This window comes from Callorhinchus milii, unplaced genomic scaffold, assembly GCF_018977255.1.
Source record: "Callorhinchus milii isolate IMCB2004 unplaced genomic scaffold, IMCB_Cmil_1.0 Scaffold31, whole genome shotgun sequence".
NCBI lineage: Eukaryota > Metazoa > Chordata > Chondrichthyes > Chimaeriformes > Callorhinchidae > Callorhinchus > Callorhinchus milii.
The window spans coordinates 487,489-506,527 of NW_024704772.1; the positions used below are offsets into that span (position 1 = coordinate 487,489).

Below are 19,039 nucleotides of genomic sequence, written 5' to 3' on the forward strand. Positions count from 1 at the left end.
ACAAAGCTGAACTATCCGTGATCCCAAACCCCCGTCTGTGATCAATGAAGCTGATCAGCTTCATTGATAAAGGAAATCAGCTTTGAGTGAGCGATTCCAAAAATCAGACCGAGTTCACATCACTGCGAGTCAAACCCATCCCAGGAAGAGAAATCTTTAATTCCCATAAATACATTGCTTTAATTTTCCAAATGTACATAATTGTGGAAAGACAAAGAGTATATACATTTACACACACACACAAGTCAATTCTGCACCTCCCAAGGATGGGAGACACTCAGTGTTGTATTGAATCAAAGTGGTGCACAGTGTTAAGAGAACAGAGCCACACTAACCTCTGCTTCCTGAGGCAGATCAGAGGACAGCTCTCCAGTCTGGACACTTTTCACACAGAAGACAAGACGAACTGTTGTTGAGAAGCCAAATGCAGCTCAGTATTGCTGAACACCAACATTGGGGAAGAGCGGATTTGTTAATTCAGGTAACGGACAGGCTTTCACCTCCAGTTACTCTCACCGGCTGAGCTCCAGCTCCAGCTGTCGGAGTTGATGGCAAAGGCACAGTCAGGATCTCTCTGGAGTTGGTAGTGGCTCCCAGGAGAGACAGCTGACAGTGACGGACAGACGTCTCCAGGGCAAATCCAAGGCACTCCTGACAGCTGGCCAGCCTGCCTGGCTACTCAATAAGACTCGAGACTCCACGCTGGTAAATTTGAAGGACTTTTTGTATTCATTAAAATCCAATGCTGCACTGATCGAATGGACCAAAGCCCACAGCTGGGTCGGTTGCTGGTTACATTGCCGCGACACACACCTCACTCCACCAGCGGAGTGGCCAGAGGGGCCCCCAACCCTCCAGAGAGTTGGTGTCAGGCCGAGAACGCTCAACTAACATCAGTGGCCAGGGGAAAGATAGAATCTGAAGCTTCACGTCCCCTCTCAAACAGCTCACTGACTACTGGGGGATAACTTGTACATGTTCATTATTAGTATCAGTATTTTGTTTGCTGCGTGAGTGTTTGTGGAAATTAACATTTTACCAGCAGAGAAAAACACAGCGGAGATTTGTTTGTACATAATAAGGATAAGGAGCTTCACTTTGCATGATGAGCACAGAACATGACTCAGTCCTGTGCTTACCCCCACCCCACTCGTACACACGCACGCATGCACACACACATATACCCCCCACACCCCCCCCCCACACTGGACGCTCAGCTCACATCTGCCGGCATTAGCCCGAGCCACAAAGTCATTTCCTCTTAATTATACTGTAAACCTTTTCTTTACCAGAAGGGAAACGGTTTAAAAATAAATATTAGGTTTTCTTTTCTCTCCTTTTTGAAAATAAACTTTCGCCATCAGCAATCCGACACAAGTCATCACCCGATTTAAACGCAGAAGTAAAACTTGTTGCAGTACAGAAAGGCTTTTTTTATGAGCATTATATAAAAACCGCCGCCTTTTCAGACGGACGTTATCCGGTTCTTGTGACAACAACGCAAAAGAGAGAAGGGAGTTTTGCCTCGGTGTCCTGACCCAACAACCCGACAGATAAAGTGGTCTCTCGCCTCGTGCAGACGGGAACCTTACTATGCAACAATAACTTGGTCACTTCAATCCACGACTATTTACGGGACATAGCTGTGGGCAATTGGCTGCTGCGTTTCACCCACAAAATATGGAGTCAATTCACTTTCCAGTATATGCTATGAAGCGCTTTGAGACGTCTCAACGACCTGATAAAGCACTGTATAAAATGCAAGGATTATTAGTGTAATTAATATGATCGGCTACAAATCCCAGAACTGCCCCAGACACTGAGTGCTCGAGAAGCGCATTCGAGACGTCGTCTCTCTCCCGTTTCAATTTGAACAACGGGCTCATTAAAATGTAACGACGTGTGTGTGTGTGTGTGTGTGTGAGGAGGGTGGGTGGGGGGAGGAAGGTCTCAATCACACAGCGGATAGACAGGCAAGACAGACAGTCAGCGAGACCGCAGGACTCTACCACCAGAACAAAAGCAAACGGTGCACTTGCGCCATAGCTGGTCCTGCCGTTTGCTCGCTCGCGGTTGGCTCGGCTGCGGAGTCCAGCCTCCTACACCACCACCTTTCTCATCAATCACCCCCCCGTCTCGCTCACGACTGGCACCCACCAACCGGCCGACCGGCCAGCCAGCGCGGCTCGCCGTGAGCAGATCTGCCTCAGAAATCAGAAAGTGACTGGATCAGGATTAGTATACGCGAGCGGAGTTCACCTGGTCTACACACAGCTAGTAGTCTCTTAACATTGGAGCAGCAGTATTGTATTGTACAGGCCACATCAGAGACTCCCCCAGGACTGCGGGGACGGGAAGTCATCCACGTCTCCCATCTCATTGTAGGTCTGCTCCCCAAAGGTAAACGTCAGCTTGTATCGTAACCGCACCTTCTCCTGCAAGGCAAACACACGGCGGTCAGTCAGCCTCTCTCACAGCGTCTCTGAAACATACAGTGACCCCCTTAAAGACAACAAGTGGAATCCTGTAGCTTGGAGGTTAGAGCGCTCGCCTCGCAAGTGAGAGACCTGGGTTCGATTCCCAGCCGGGCGAAAAGCTGGGCAAGTTTCCTTACTCTACACACGTACACGCCTCTGTTTATCAGCAGTAAGTAGGAACCTGATTGGTGGATCGCTTTTCCGGGGGGTGATAATCCCTTTAAAAATATAAAGGTTCACTCAATCCACGACTGTCTGTGGGAAGCTGCTGCGTGCAATTGGCTGCCACGTTTCACCCACAAAACACAGTCGATCCACTTTACAGTGAAGCGCTTTTGAGGTGTCTTGAAGACGATAAGGCGCTGTATCAAATGCAAGGATTATTATCGTAACAGCAATAGCTTGCATTTACACTGCAATTACATGTAGAAATGGCTTTGGGAGGCTGACGCGAATGATAGATCACCGGAGCAGGTTCCCACACCTACTACAGATAACACTGTTGATCTCAGGATGTTTAAGAAAGTCGCAGTCTGGTTACACCTTGGAAACCTTTATAACAATGCATTACCAAGAGCACTTGAGAGAGAAGTGTTATTGACAAAGTGAATGGTAACACTTTTATTACCATCCTATCTGACATATATATCAGACTCCTCTGTCAAACTGCTCTCCTTCAAGTGAGTAAGCAGTGAATGACTCACTCAATCATTTCGCAATCTAACAAATGGACATTGATCGACCTCCCTCCTCAATCACGTTTGCCAACCCCTCAATTTTATTCACTGCTTTGGGTAATTACTGATCAGATATTGGTTGGTATCAGGCTGCCTGCAGCCGGCAGTTAAGGGTTAGCACCTGAGCTGGGGTTGGAATCAGACAAGATGCCCCCTGGTCGGTGTCTTCCTGTGCCAGCAAGATCGCTGACTTAATCCAGTTTCTCTCCTCAAAGACGGGATTATTATTGAAGCAAACGAGTGAGGTATACCACAACAACAACAACAACTTGCATTTATATAGCCCCCCACCCCTCACCCAGGCTAGGGTCCCAGAGCGCTTGACGGTACACGCTCACCTTCTGTGGGTTGGCTAGCAGTAAGACTTGCGTGATAGCAGAAGGTGGAAGTACGGGATTGAAGGCTGGCAGCTCAGTGCCGGAGGGATGCTGTAACTTCACTTTCATAACCTGTGAAGAGAAGGACATCAGACGCAGAGGTCAATTCACAGAGGTCATTACAGAGACTTCAGTACACAATGTGGTTCAGACATTCCCAAAACTTCCCCTGGCTTCACTCTCTCCTCTCAGTGACTCACACCACCTCACTCTCAGTCGCCAGGCACAATGCAGGTCCTAGGAACAAGAGGAGGCCATTCAGCCCCTCGAGCCTGTCCCGCCATTCTATTAGAACACGGCTGATCTGTACCTCAACTCCAATTACCCGCCTTTGCCCCATATCCATTGATCCCCCGACCTCACAAACATCTCTCCACCTCAGGCTGGAAAATGTTAAGATTTTCTCCTTTTGGGGGAGGGAAGAGAGTTCCAGATTTCCACTATCCTTTGTGTATTTCCCATTGCTCCCTCCCTGGCCTCTACATTGCGATAAGGACCCCCACAGCACCGCCGGCCCTCCATACATCGTCAAACTCCTAATTTCCTGGGAAAACCACAAGACGAACCATTTTAAAAACAGAGTATGACTATGTAGCGGAACCGAGAACAGAAAATCCATGAACAGCTTACCGCACACGCACACAAGACAGCCACCACCCCCCCCCACACACACAAGACAGCCACCCCCCCTCCACACACACACATATACACACACAAGACAGCCACCCCCCCTCCACACACACACACGACAGCCACCCCCCCCCCCACACACACACACACACACAAGACAGCCACCCCCCCCCACACACACACATATACACACACAAGACAGCCACCCCCCCCCCACACACACACACAAGACAGCCACCCCCCTCCACACACACACATATACACACACAAGACAGCCACCCCCCCTCCACACACACACACGACAGCCACCCCCCCCCCCCCCCACACACACACACACACACAAGACAGCCACCCCCCCTCCACACACACACATACACACACAAGACAGCCACCCCCCCCCACACACACACACACACATACACACACAAGACAGCCACCCCCCCCCCACACACACACACACAAGACAGCCACCCCCCCACACACACAAGACAGCCACCCACCCTCCACACACACACATACACACACAAGACAGCCACCCCCCCCACACACACACACATACACACACAAGACAGCCACCCCCCCACACACACACGACAGCCACCTCCCCCCCCCACACACACACATACACACACAAGACAGCCCCCCACCCACCCCACACACACACAACAGTCTCCCCCCCACCCCACACAGACACAAGACAGCACCCCCCCTTACACACAAGACAGCCCCTGCCTCACATACACACACAATACAGCTCTCCCCCCCTCACACACAGTCCCCCCCCCACACACCCAAGACCCCCCCATCTCACACACGACAGACCCCCCCCACATACACGACAGACCCCACACTCACACACACGACAGCCGCCCCCCCCCCCCCCCCCACTCACACGTATGTGTACTACAGATATTTCCTTCTGTCTTTAAAATACTGTAGGCTTTTTTTTTGGTCAGCCTGACATGCTTTGGATCTGCTTGAAGCTGCTGGTTTGCTAATTGCACTGCAGGAATTAACATGAGCTAAAACTGCGAAGCTTGCCAGTATACTTTACTGGTCGCTCGCTCTATGACCACCCTACCCTACCCTACCCATTGGGTCGCCGGCTTGGTAGGTTACCAGAAGCCGAGCAGCAAGAATCCCATCTCTTCCCGCGCCTGTTTATACTGTAACGTTAGCTCTTTGGAAGCCAAGGAACAAAGAGAGACAGACCAGCCAGCCAGCGAGAAGCCGAGGTAATGGAAACTGTGATATTACTGCTGCTGCTGTATGATCATTGCGAGTGATAAAGATCTACAGGTATTTCTTTCTCGAGTGCAGTGACCTACAAACAGCCGCTTCTCTGTGAGGCATTAGAGCACCCAGATCCTGCTGCAAACCACAAGCCGTCTTTTATCTGGAAGCTCTTATAGTTTGTGATTCAGGGGGCTGAGGAGGGGCTGATCCTTAACGTGTGTGTTTGTGTGGGGGCTGTGCCTTTAAACCTGCAGAGAAACTCGCACACACCGACATCCAAAACAAATACTTTTTTTTAAAAAAAATGAATAAAATGCAGAGAGATTGTGCAGATTTACAACAACTACTTGTATTTATAAAATGCCCTTCACGTCGTCCGAGACATTTCAATGCATTACCACAGAATATTTAAAGTGAATCGACGGTGTATTTTGTGGGCGAGATGTGGCAGCCAATTCCGCACAGCAGTGTCCCACAAACAGTTGCGGACTGAGGGATGGGGTGGGAGCAGATAGCTCCAGAGGGTATTAGTGTGGCACAAGCACAACACCTAAGGAGTTTGGGAGTCGCTCAGAGCCTTACCTTGGGAACGGCGGCCTGGAACCGGATGTTCTTGACCGGCTGTGGAGCTGTGCTGATCATGGACGTGACAACCACGAGAACCTGCGGCTGGCCGGGAGGAGAGTCCTTGGCGAAGTGAAACAGAACCCGGAAACTATTCCTGTCGTACACAGTCACCGGCAGGATGCTACCTGGGGGCGGGAAGAGCAAAGCACCATGTTAATAATAATAATAATAATAATAATCCTTGTGTTTGATACAACGCCTTATCACGTCTTCGAGACGTCTCAAAGCGCTTCACCGAACATATTGTAAAGTGGATTAATTGTGTATGTTTCGGGGCGAAACGTAACAGCCAACTGCACACAGTAAGAGGGACCTTTGATTTATTTATTTTGAAGGGGTTAATACCCTCGGAAAAGCAATCTGCCAATCGACAAACAACCAGGTTCCTATTTACTGCTGGGTAAACAGAGGTGTGTGGAGTGAGGAAATTGGCCAACATTTTGCGCTGCCTGCCCGGAATCGAACCCAGGGTCTCTCGCTTGCGAGGTAAGTGCTCTAATCACTGAGCTACAGGACTCCACAGACAGAACATTGTGCATAAAGTCTTCAAAAAGAAAAACGCGATTTGGAAAGAAACCAGGCGTCTTCTACTCACTTGGTTTAATTGATTCTAGAGGCACCACAACGTTAGCGAGTGAGATCTCCAGCGGAGGCAATGAGGGGCTTCTGTGGCTTGTCTGTGTGCTGTGCAGGGCTGTGTGGCCGGGAGGAGTGTAGGGAAACGGCAAAGGCTGCTCAAAGGGAGCTGTGAAGTCTGTGCTGCAGGCCCCACTCGCTAAGACAGGCGAGACACTCCTGGTCGGGAGAGCGGTGAATAGCGGTGACTCTCCCAAGGCAGCGGAGGAGCTGGCGTTCGACTTGTTCTTCAGATCTCGAAGGGTCTGCTTCTGTTGTGGAGTTGACCTGACGATACAAGGGCAAGTTACAACGGAGAGCATCGGTCACCAGTTCTCTTCCCTTCACGTTCCCCTGTTCAAACGGGAGCTCGAGAACCATACCACTGGCCTCAGGTAAGCGTGTATCAGCCCTATTCCTTAGAAAGCTGCAAGTTGTAAGGACGTTAAGCTACAGGACTCCAAATAAGCCGAATCGGGTGTGCGGAGTCTCCTACTCACCACTTGACCTGTTGAGATTCCGGAGGCAGTGACTGCTGAAGCAGGGTTTTGCCCAGCAAATCCAAATCGTCCAGAGCTTTGCTCCCGGCAATGGCAGAGGGAGCGGGATGAGAGGCAGCCGGCTTGAGGAAGTGGGAAGACGGTGAATGGGTGTCGTCCGACGTAGCGGCTGAAGGGGCGCTCAGCTCATCAGCGTCAGAGGACTAGAGCAAACAAAAGCATGGGGGTACTTTTTGAACTATAATATAATAATCCTCGCGTTTGATACAGCGCCTCATCACGTCTTGGAGACGTCTTAAAGCGCTTCACACAATACACTGTAAAGTAAACTGACTGCGCATTTGTGGGCGAAACGCGGCAGCCAATCGCGCACGGCAGCGTCCCCACAAACAGCCGTTGATCTGAGTGACCGAATCATTATTACCGCAGAGCATCTCATCAGGAATCTGCAACGAGCACGTGTGGAAGAACACCTTTGAATGCCTGAGTACCAGGAGGTGAACACAGCAGTGCACTGTACCCCAAAGGCAGCCATTTACGCCTCGGCTCCCAGTCCTGTGTTGTCTCTCGTGAGTGTTCCTCAGACACAACCTGTACCCGTGCACTCTGCAGCACCCCCCAGTGCATATTACTCACCAATACAACACCGGGTTCCAACCCGTGCTACTTCGGAGTGCAATTCCTTCATGAGGAGCTCGTTTTCCGCCACACACACCCCCCCCACCAAAACCACGGCTGATCCCCAGTGCGCTGGCCACCAGTCTGAGCTGGGAGACGGCTCTTTGTGAAAGTTAGCACGAGAGACACGTGCTCAGGGCGCCACTCGCACACAACGCAGGTTCACCCAATTTTACTGTTTGGAAAATTCAACCGGCTGTTGTGTTGCTCGGGTGTAGAATGAGAAGTGGGGCAGTGAAGGGCTTGTACTGCACTGTGGGCAGGGGAACAGAGCTGAGAACGGCTGAGGGAGACCACCCACATCGGTGCAGTAATTAACACTGAAAATGGACTAGACTGGGTTCGTTGTTTCACATCACACACTGGTACATTTGTTTGACTCCAGAGGAAAAGATTTATTCAGAGCTATCACTAAGAACAACCTCTTCCTTTCTCCCTTCTAGCCGGCTGACATGACTACAGGCCTCTTTCTAAACCTACAGCACAGACACAGGAACACTTAACGGCCTTCAGTTTACGTGCCAAATGGTTCTAAACGACACAAGAGCACACAGCACCCATATCCCGGGGCACTCCCTCCAGGCCCTTCACTCAAATTACCTGAAAGGCATTCCAGCTGCTGCTTGACTCAAGGGTGTGGGCTGAAGGGGCGGTGCTGGGAGCCAGGTCATTCAGTCCTGAGAAGTGCAGCAACAATCACAATCGGAATTATCACAATACAGCACAAAGGCCCAGACTCGGAGGCCTGAATAAAAGCTTTCAATTGATTAAATAGCGAGAACAACTTTTAATTAGCAGCCGCAGGAGCGGGAACCATTCTCGAGCAAGCGACGAACATTTTAATCAAAGATGAAGTGGGATAAAAGGCAGGCTTTTGTAAGATTTCCCCACTCAAGGTCAGTTTGTACGTGAGTAACACTTAACAACAACAACTTGCTTTTATATCGCGCCCTTCGCACGACATCAAGCAGGTGCTAAAGCTATAGCATTGCTGCTTAAGAGAATTGGGTTTGAAGGAACACTCACCTAATGACATAAGCTCATCGTCCAGTAGTGATACGGAGTTGCTTAGATCCTGTGACAGGTGGGGTTGCCAGCCCTGGCTTTTGGGGACAGCTGGGTAGGCGGGAGAGCTTGTGCTGGTGTCCAGCCCAGACAGATCGAGGAGGGCAGAGCTGCTCCCTGTGAACAAAACATTACCAGTGCATTGCACTCAAACCACATAACAGTGCTCACAAAGAGAAGAGTTGCTCAGTTGCAAAGCGCTTCACAGAATCTACTGGAAAGTGAATTGACTTGTGTATTTTGTGGACGAAAACACCGACCAACAGTTAAAATAGCACATTAGACCTCACTGCAAGGAAGTGCACAAGTCAGGGGGCAATGTCATTCACACACAGAGCATCTCCTTACCGATCTAGAAGGCAACTGCCAATTAATAACAGGTAGCAAACTACCTGCAGTGTTAAAAACCTGACCTCGCACATGTCAGCTGTGGTGGTGTCTGATACAGGGAGAAAGCGGGGGTTCATCATCATCACCTACCTTTAATGTTTGGCAAGTCGGTCACTCCATTAACTTCTTCTCCCTTCACGATGGTTTTGTACGTGTTAATGACCTGTGTCAAGTTATCGTTCGCTTGAAGGATTTGAGCTGCGGGTGAGAGGGAGGGAGGGAAAAGAAGGAAAAACATAAAAACATGGTTTTAGTTGACGGTCGGTTTTATTTGTCTTCTTCCTCCCCGCCCCATTTTCTCCCTTGCTCCTGAAGGTACTGCCTCAAATAATTCTACAGGCATCAACTGTTTGTTGGTACAGTCATCATCACATCAAGGCAAGTCTGGATAGCTAGAGAGCAGTGAGTCCGCCTCATTACCACAGCCAACACACTTACCCAGAGCCTCGTCATTATCCTCTGTGTCACTGGCCAGTCTGAACAGCGTGGGTCTCATCTTCTCACATCGCTGGTACAACTCCTGCACAAGCCATGCAGAGAGAGAGAGAGAGAGAGAGACATTCATTCACCATTGAAGACCTGTAGCTTTCAAACTCCAAGCCAGGGAGAAGGGATTAAGATATCAATAATAATCCTTGCATTTGATACAGCGCCTTATCATGTCTTCGAGACGTCTCAAAGCGCTTCGTTTGCAGGATGTACTCTGAAGTGAATTGACTGTATGTTTTGTAGGCAAAAAAGGGCAGGTAATTGCGCATGACAACGTCCCACAAACAGCTGTGGATTGAGTGACCAAATTATTATTATTTGTTTTGAAGGGATTATTACCCCCAGAAAAGCGATCCACCAATCGACTAACAATGGGGTTCCACTTACTGCTAAATAAATAGAGGCGCGTAGAGTAAGGAAACTTGCCCAATGTTTTGCCTTACTCAGGAATCAAACCCAAATCCTCTCGTTTGCGAGTTGAGTGCTCTAACTGCTGAGCTGCAGGACTCCACAAAGCGCTGCAGCATTCAAACTCCAAGCCAGGGGGAAGGGATAAAGTTCTCCCTATCAGACCCCTGAATAGTTTCCTCCCCACACACAACCTTACCTTCATTATCTCCTCGTTACTCTCTGAGGTCTCTTCCTTCTTATAGTTGTCCAGCATCTCACTCAGCAGTTTGACGTTGCTATTCACCTCTTCAATGGCATTCACTCGCTTAGAAATCTTTTCCATTCTCTTCTGATCCTGGGCATTTAAAACAACAACGACGCAGCAGAAACATGTTAGAGGACACAGAATGGACAAGGGTAACTGTGACAGCACAGCCCTCACTTGGCTTTGTGTACACACACCCACCTCCTGCACCATCTCCTTTATCAGTTTGTTTGCAGCTCGCAGGTCCTCAGGGTGGCTGCTCTTCAGAAGACGTGCCAGCAGCTAGAAAACAGTCAGTGTTAATGAGAAGCAAACACATAGCCCATATTCCCGATGGCTAATATACTCCAGGGATTCGGGCTTCTCTCCCACCCCCTTAACACCAAAGCAGAGATAATAATACTTGCAGTTGATATGGCGCCATATCACGTTGTTGAGATGTCTCAAAGCGCTTCACAGAATATACTGTAAAATGTAGCGACTGTATATTTTGTTGACAAAACGCGGCAGCCAACTGCGCACATCAGTGTCCCACAAACAACCGTGGAATGATTGACCAAAGTATTTATTTAATTTTATTAGTTGTTTTTGAAGGGATTATTACACCTGGAAAAGTAATTCACCAATCGATTAACAACCGGGTTCCTACCGCTAGGTAAGCAGAGCCGTGTGTGTGGAGTAAAGAAATTTGCCTAAGGTTTCGCCCTAAACCGCCCAGGAGTCGAACCCAGGGCCTCTCGCTTGAGAGGCGAGTGCTCTAACCACTGAGCTACAGGACTCCCAATTAGATTACCTTGGATTTTTCATCATCTTCAAAGATAGCGTTCTTAGGTCGGGGAGGCAGCAGAGGCAGAGGCTGGTCGTCAGGCAGGACAGGATCTTGTTTCAGAATTCCTACCGAGAGAGGAGAAAAACTAAACACTCAGAACATGGCCAGAAACAGGGGTCTGTGATCTCTTCACTTGGATCAGAACCCAGCAGCCAATTGCGCACAGCAATATCCCACAAACAGTCGTGGATTGAGTGACCACATTATTATTATTTTTATAAGCAATTTTTATTAACCCCGGAAAAAGCGATCCGCCAATCGGACTCCATGAGCAGCGAGGGACAGCAACGATAGATTTTAATTGGAATACCGATTTTGTAGATAATTCAACTTCAAGGAATGGACATACTTCAGTGGAGACGCACTTCACTGGAGCCGAGCAAACTCACCTTGTTTTTTAAGCATCTGATAAGCCTCTGTGATCTTCAGCTCGTCTGGCAGTCCCACCGTCCAACTGAACATCAATTCCAAAACCTTTGTCTTCACTTTCTCGGGGGCTCGAGTTCCCAGGTACTGAAGGGGGGTGGGGGGGAACACAAGCAGACTAGCCCTCAGGTACACGTTCAGGACAACAACTTGCATTTTTTAATCGGCTTTCATGTCAGGAGGACGTTCCAAGTTTGTAAAAACATCATCAGGTGCAGCAATTCTGGCTTCCCCCCACCCCACAAGGTGTAGTTTCATAGCGCCTTTCACACAGGGTGGTGCCTCACTGCCCTAACACATCGCAGGCACAAATCTAGGATCTTGCAGATCTGCAAGGCTTAAGCTCCTAAGTTATTTGCTGATTTGGGGTTGCGGTGGTGAGGTGGGGTAAATAATGGGTAGGGTGGGAACTTTAAACACTGTTCCTGTGAATCCTCACAATACAGAATTATTATAAAGGTCGCCTTTGCCTCGCTTACCTTAGGTGATACGACTTTAATCAATTCATTCAGAAACCTGAACTTCCCCACCTCGCTATGAAACCTTTTCCCGCAGTTTTTCATGCACGTCTCCAGCACCTGAGCTCCAGAGGGAAAGAAAAACAAATTAATTACCTCTTCTTCCAAAAAATAATGCAAGGATTTCTTCTGCCTAAAATAAAGAACATACTATATTTCTTTTTGTTTCTTTCCTCACTAATTCTGTGCGCTTTCTCTCGACACGTACATCGAAATGACCAGTGTTCGGAAAGGACTATGATAATGTCTTAGACAGAGAGCTTGGAGGTTTGAAATATGCACGCCTTTGAAAGCGGTGAAGGTCATTGAATATTCTAAGGTAGGGTGGGCCAACTGCCGGTTTCATTCGCGCCCCCACCCCACCTCCTCTACTTCATCCGGCTCACTTGCTTCCTCCACAACCCATAAGTGTTGTTATGTTATGTTTCTGGAAGGGAAACACAAAAATATTGCTTATGTGGCCCACGGACGTTTCTCAAATAGGGCACCCATTCCCTTGGCAGCCAAAAGGTTGAATCCCCCCTGACTCTAAGGGGTAACGGTTAAAATAGATATTACCGTCAAGGCCTGAACAGCTTCCCATTCCTGAGGCGATTGGATTTTATGTGCAAGAAATCTTGTAGCAAGCTGCGGTCTGATACAAAGAGAGAAACAAACATGCAATCACATGCAACTCAAACCCGAGAAAGCATTTCAGATTAGCGTACGCCGTCCAAAATACAATTCGCATCATTATTATTGACTTGTACCTAATAATTATTGATTGAAAATAGTTACATGTTTATCATCTCACTGAGTATTATGAATTATATAATAATAATCCCTGCATTTCATACAGCAACCTTATCACGTCTTCGAGACGTCTCAAAGGGCTTCACAGGATATTCTGTAAAGTGCAGTATTTTGTGGGTGAAAGCCTTACATTGGCAAACTGGAGACCTGTCACAAAGGCACCTACCCTTCCAATTCCTTGTTGAGTTGATCACAGAACGCTTGAATGTAGTCCCACTCTAGGTCGCGGTTCAAAGGGTTTGTGGCTTTATCTGCAATGGTACAGAACAAGATAAACATTAGAGACGGCAGTTTAATTTAGGACATAGTCCATCAAGTGAATGAGGACATAAACCTGCAGATAATAATAATAATCCTTGCATTTGATGCAGCACCTTATCGTGTCACTGTGTCTGTGCCGGCTCTTCGAAAGAGCTACTAGTCCCACTCCCCCGCTCTCACCCCATAGCACTGCAAATGTTTTGCTTTTTTAAGTACCTATCAAATTCCCTTTTGGAAGCTCTTACCAAATCTGCTTCCATCACCCTTTCCAGACCGTAACAACTCTCTGGGTTAAAAAAAATCTTCTCGTCTCCCCTCTGGTTCTTCTGCCAATCATAATAATAATAATAATCCTCGCATTTGATATAGCGCTTTTCACGTCGGGAGGACGTCCCAAAGCGCTTCACAGAACACACTGTAAAGTGAGTTGACTGTATATTTGTGGGCGAACGCAGCAGCCAATTGCGCACAGCAATGTCCCACAAACAGTCGTAGATTGTAAATGACCAATTTATTATTGTTTTTGGTTTTGGAGGGATTATTATTAGGCTCTGTGTGGAGTAAGGAAACTTGCCCAAGGTTTCGCCCTCTGCCTGGAATTGAACTCCGGTCTCTCGCTTGCAAAGCGAGTGCTCTAACCACTGAAACCTCTAATCATCTGAAACCTTCACTTAAATTTGCTTCACAGGAACCGGAAACAGCAAAGTAAATCGTTGGAGCAGAACCAGATTGTCGTGCAAGCTGCACCTGCGTAATAGGGGGGGGTTTTGTTAGACGCACGGGTTAGGTTTGTGTTGCATCACATCACGCACCTTAGGGCTGAAAGGATTTTGATGAATCATGACACAAGTTGCCTCTTATTGTGCTATGGTTTCTCGGCATTGTAAAGTGCAATTTATCCCATTTTCCCCCTCCCTCGTCCATGGTGCATTGAGACCAACTGAACCTCCGACTAATCTCCCAGCTCCGACTATCTTATTCAGCCCTTATTTAGTGCTGTGTTGGCTGGTGCTTTTATGCAGCAGTCCATCAAGACAGACCCGAGCTCCCAACTTCTATACAAAAGATCAGTTTGCATTCATTCATACTCTACTCTTAAGCACGGTGATGGATTTCCACATGCATCAGACGCTCCGTTGACCAAAAATAAATACTGCTGCCTTAGCTGTACGAGCTGAAAATATCTATCCAGCGGCTTGCAAAAAAAAAAAGTAATATATTTTTCTGGTAGCAGATCAGAGAACCAGAGCAGCAAATGCCTTGGCTTCAGCCCTGGGAAGTTTGCATTCTATTTATTCACTTGTGAATGGGGGCGGGGAGTGAAACATGACATGAAACATGGGACAGTATCGCTTGCCAAGTTCAAAACCAGACAGACAAGTAGGTTAATGGTAATGGTGGTGTATCATCGAGAAGGAGCAGCTTTTAAACCGATCCCGAGCACAGGCGGCATAGTGACCATCCGTTCTGTCTTACATAGCCGAGGCTAACTTCAGTAACAATATTTACTATAGTAACAAACGTTCATAGGCAACAACTATTGGCAATAACAAACATTAGTAACGATAACTAACATGAATGAAAATAACATAACAACTATAAGTAACTTCATAACTAACAATAACAATAACATTGTACTATTGTTTGTGGGACGCTGAGGGGCGCAATAGACTGCCGCGGTCTGCTCACAAAATACAGTCAATTCACTTTACAGTGTGTTCTGTGAAGCGCTTTGGGACGTCCTCCCGACGTGAAAAGCGCTATATCAAATGCAAGGATTATTATTATTATTATTAACTAACAATACTAACAACACGAGGGATAACTAACATTATAACGGGGGGGAGTGGGGTTGATCAGGGCTATGGGGAGAGAGCGCGGGGGGTGGGGGGAGTGGGGTTGATCAGGGCTATGGGGAGAGAGCGCGGGGGGGAGTGGGGTTGATTTGGAAGCTCTTTTCAAAGAGCCGTCACAGACACGATGGGCCGAATGGCCTCCTTTCTGCGCTGTGTAATTCTACGAGCGATGAGATAGATTCCTGTTGTGGCTTTACCAGTTGATCAACTGCACAAGCGCTTTGGCTGAGTTGTGTTGTGTGGTTTGTATCGTTCAGTTACACCCTTTCCCCGTGGACACGGAGCTGACAAAAACAAGAAGGTGGGTGGGGGTGGGGGGGTGTAGAGGCAACATGTACAAAACTACATCAGGTTCCTTTAATTCCCAATCTACTTTTGAGGCTCTGATAACAGTAAACCATCACTGCCGGGCAAACATTAACATAAACCCTCAGTGTCTGGCATTCGGTTGAAGGAGTTTAAGTGAGACAACAACAACAACTTGTACTTACACAGCGCCCTTCACGAGGGACAGGTCTGGGAGCGCTTAACAGCGAGTGGCGGAGCCTGACCATGAGACTGGTGGATGGAAGTAGGTCCAGAGGAGGTGACCGTAAGATAAGAGATAAGAAAGGGAAAGCAATATGATATTGACTGATATTGTGTGGGGTGTGGGGGTTGAGGGTGGGGGGTGGGGTGGGGGTGAAGAGCGCCCCCTGCTGGTTTACCCAGATGTAACAAGGGGTCAGTGTGTCTCGCTCCCAGTCACCAGCGAGGATTGACACAGACTTGGAAAAACACAGCAACACATGACATTTCCACGGGGCCTTTTTCACGTCGGGAGGGGGTCCCGAGGCGTTGGACAGTGAAGGGTTTGCCCCCGAGCCGGTGGAGGGGTGGTGGGGGAAGTGGGATCAGGAAGTGGGTGGAGGGTGGGGGCAGTTTAGTAGGTCGCGGAGGTAGGGAGGAGCAAGACAGTGGAGGGCTTTGAAAGCGAGGATGAACCCAAACAAAACCAAGTGCGGACAGAGAGGAAACACAACCAGTCCACTGCTGGTGTTTAGACTCCACACGAGTCTCTTCCCCAGTCCCTCCTCCCTCCTTATCCTCGATTCCCCTTTTCCCACCCTGTGAAACATCTCCTCGCAAGAGGGCTTCAGGGGAGATGAAGAAGACCCTTCGGCCCAATCGACCTCCTCCTTCCAGAATCGCCATCACAGCCCCCTCCCCCCCACCACCCCCCCCAACCTGTTCTTCAACCAACAGACCTCAGGCTGCTGTGTGGACAAGGGGACGATCGAGAGGGTCTCTCACACCAGCTCTCGCCGGTGGAAGAGTCAAAGGGCGCCAAGGGTCTATGGTGGAGGGGGGGAGGGGGGTGGGAAGAAAGAGGTGTTAGTGCAAAGAGGGATACAAGTGAGAGGGGAGAAGGAGGGGCAAAAAGAGGATGAGGGAGCGAAAGGGTGCAAAAGGGGGGAGGAGGGTGCAAGGAGGGGAAATAGGTGCAAGGGGGGTAAGGAGGGGTAAGAGGCATGAGGGGGGGATGAGGGGGAAAGGAGGCTGCGGGGGGGAAGGAGGTAGGGTACGAACGAGGGGCTGTAACTTTTTGTGCTCCTCAAATGGGCACCAAAAACTTTGGTTTCTTGAACATTTTCTTCTTCGCATTCTTCAGCTTGAAAACCACGTTGGCAATGTCATCAGAGAACGACTAGTGGGGGGGGGGGGGAAAGGGGAAAAGGGGGAAACGTGAGGCACACAGACTCAAACAGGATTCCACTCCCACACCCTTGGTGCTTCCCTTCTCCCCCCCCCCCCACCACCACTCCTCCCACCATCGTCCTCATACCTCCATATGGGGGATCAAACCCCAAACCTCAGCCCCAGTCACTGTCTTTTGCTCTGAGTTTGTGGTGGGGGGGGGGGCAGGGGTGGGGGGGTTGGGGGGTCAAGCGCACATGACAACCAGCCTCAGTGAAATAATAACCAGCGCACCCTCTCCTCTCCTCAGCCTCTACATCCTCTTACAATCCTGAAGAGCGAGTGGTATTGTGTATGTGGTGTCTGTGTGTGTGAGGGGTGTATGTGTGTGTGTGTGTATGTGTGTGGGGGGTGTGTGGTGTATGTGTGCATATGTGTATGAATTTGTGTGTGTATTTAGCGGTGTGTGTGGTGTGTGGATGCAGCTGTGTACGTGTGTGGGTTTAGCTGTGTATGTGTGTGTGTTCAGCTGTGTGTGTGTTCAGCTGTGTGTGTGTGTGTGAGTGTGTGTGGGGTGTGAGTGTGTGTTTTGCTGTGTGTGTGTGCGTGAGTGGGGTGTGAGTGTGTGTTTTGCTGTGTGTGTGTGTGAGTGGGGTGTGAGTGCGTGTGAGTTTAGCTGTGAGTGTGTGTGTGTGTGTGTGGGGTGTGAGTGCGTGTGAGTTTAGCTGTGAGTGTGTGAGTGTGTGTGTGTGTGTGGGGTGTGAGTGTGGAGGTGGGGGTTACCTTGGCTGCGGTGTTCTGTCTGGTGTTCAGTGGCTCATATATGGGATTCAAAGGAGCTCCGTCCTGGAAGAGAAGCGGAATGTCACTCAGACCGTTCAGCCCAGCCAGTCCGTGCCGGTGTGTACACTCCACAGGAGCCCCCCCCCCCATCCCTCCCTCGCCCCTCTCCCCCCCACCCCCCACAGCCCGGCAGCTCGTCTGTGTCAGGAAGTGGGAAGAACGTAAGAGTTTGCTGGCGAGACAAGACCGACCGAGGTCCATCTAGTTGGCCTTTCACCATCCTGGCAGTCGCTGGACATGTCGTGTCCCAAACTATTATACTGTATATGTGTATGTGAGACAGAGACACCCACACAGAGTGTGTCTGTGTGTGTGTGTCTCTCTCTCTGTGTCTGTGTCTCTCTCTCTGTGTCTCTGTGTGTGTCTCTCTCTGTCTGTATCCGTGTGTGTGTCTCTCTGTCTGTGTGTGTCTCTCTCTCTGTGTGTGTCTGTGTCTCTCTCTCTGCCTGTGTGTCTGTCTCTCTCTCTCTCTGTCTGTGTGCATGTCACTCTCTGTCTGTGTCTCTCTCTCTCTGTCTGTGTCTCTCTCTGTGTGTGTGTGTGTGTGTCTCTGTCTGTGTGTCTCTCTCTCTCTGTCTGTGTGTGTGTCTCTGTGTGCGTGTGCCTATATACTGTTTCCCCCAGATATTATTTTCCGACAGAAATCTATCTCATTTGTTCTTGAAACAAATACACACACACACTGCTCCCACAGTCTGTCTGTCTCCCTACGTTTACGACTCTCTCACTGAAGTAGTATTTCCGTAGGTTTGTTCTGAATTTACCCCACTTCGGGCGGGGGGGCAGAGGGGGTGAAGAAGACCCTTTGGTTTTTTTTTCCCCCACTCTCTTCCCTCTCCCCTCACCTGGGATTGAGCTTTGAGCTCCCCGTGGATGGGAGACATTGATTCCACCCAGCTTTCGTATATAGCCTCCTGCTCAGCATCTTTCCTCTTCCCTCTGTGAACCATCACCACAATAATTATAATAATCACCACAACAATGATAACAATCATAACAATAATCAAAATCGTCATCATCATAATATTCCTCGCATTTGACTCAGCGCCTGATCACATCGTCGCTTCACAAGATACACCGTAAAGTGGAGTGACTGTGTGTTTTGGAGGCAGATAATTGTGTCCAGCGACGTTATTATTTTTTTAAAAGGGATTATTAACCCCAGAAAAGCGATCCGCTAATCGACTAACAACTGGGTTCCTACTGACTGCTGGTAAACAGAGGCGTGTGTATGTTTTTATGTATGTTGATGTGTGTGTGTGTCTGTGTGTGTGCGTGTGTATGGTGTCTGTGTGGTGTAAGGAAACTTGCCGAACATTTCGCCCTGCCCAGCCGGGAATCGAACCCGGGTCCTTTCGCTT

General features: G+C 49.0%; 2 protein-coding genes across 2 annotated transcripts in view; both read right to left on the bottom strand.

Moving 5' to 3' along the window:
* Positions 1-1,724: 1,724 nt before the first annotated feature.
* The window catches only part of gga1 (golgi-associated, gamma adaptin ear containing, ARF binding protein 1), a 17,863-nt gene continuing 548 nt past the window's right edge, over positions 1,725-19,039 (bottom strand). Inside the window, exons 2-17 of the mRNA XM_007911950.2 lie at positions 13,208-13,292; positions 12,808-12,883; positions 12,211-12,309; positions 11,695-11,818; positions 11,270-11,370; positions 10,678-10,758; positions 10,429-10,566; positions 9,771-9,852; positions 9,423-9,530; positions 8,904-9,059; positions 8,478-8,554; positions 7,200-7,402; positions 6,680-6,987; positions 6,040-6,209; positions 3,553-3,663; positions 1,725-2,435 (exon numbers count right to left, since the gene is read on the bottom strand). Of these exons, the coding sequence (XP_007910141.2) occupies positions 2,325-2,435; positions 3,553-3,663; positions 6,040-6,209; positions 6,680-6,987; positions 7,200-7,402; positions 8,478-8,554; positions 8,904-9,059; positions 9,423-9,530; positions 9,771-9,852; positions 10,429-10,566; positions 10,678-10,758; positions 11,270-11,370; positions 11,695-11,818; positions 12,211-12,294 (1,854 nt within the window). The 5' untranslated portion in view covers positions 12,295-12,309; positions 12,808-12,883; positions 13,208-13,292 and the 3' untranslated portion in view covers positions 1,725-2,324. The remainder of the gene's footprint in view (positions 2,436-3,552; positions 3,664-6,039; positions 6,210-6,679; positions 6,988-7,199; positions 7,403-8,477; positions 8,555-8,903; positions 9,060-9,422; positions 9,531-9,770; positions 9,853-10,428; positions 10,567-10,677; positions 10,759-11,269; positions 11,371-11,694; positions 11,819-12,210; positions 12,310-12,807; positions 12,884-13,207; positions 13,293-19,039) is intronic.
* Positions 16,691-19,039, bottom strand: part of LOC103190142 (circularly permutated Ras protein 1) — a 25,493-nt gene continuing 23,144 nt past the window's right edge. The window contains exons 18-20 of the mRNA XM_042344917.1: positions 18,524-18,617; positions 17,619-17,681; positions 16,691-16,845 (exon numbers count right to left, since the gene is read on the bottom strand). Coding sequence (XP_042200851.1) covers positions 16,753-16,845; positions 17,619-17,681; positions 18,524-18,617 — 250 coding nt within the window. The 3' untranslated portion in view covers positions 16,691-16,752. The remainder of the gene's footprint in view (positions 16,846-17,618; positions 17,682-18,523; positions 18,618-19,039) is intronic.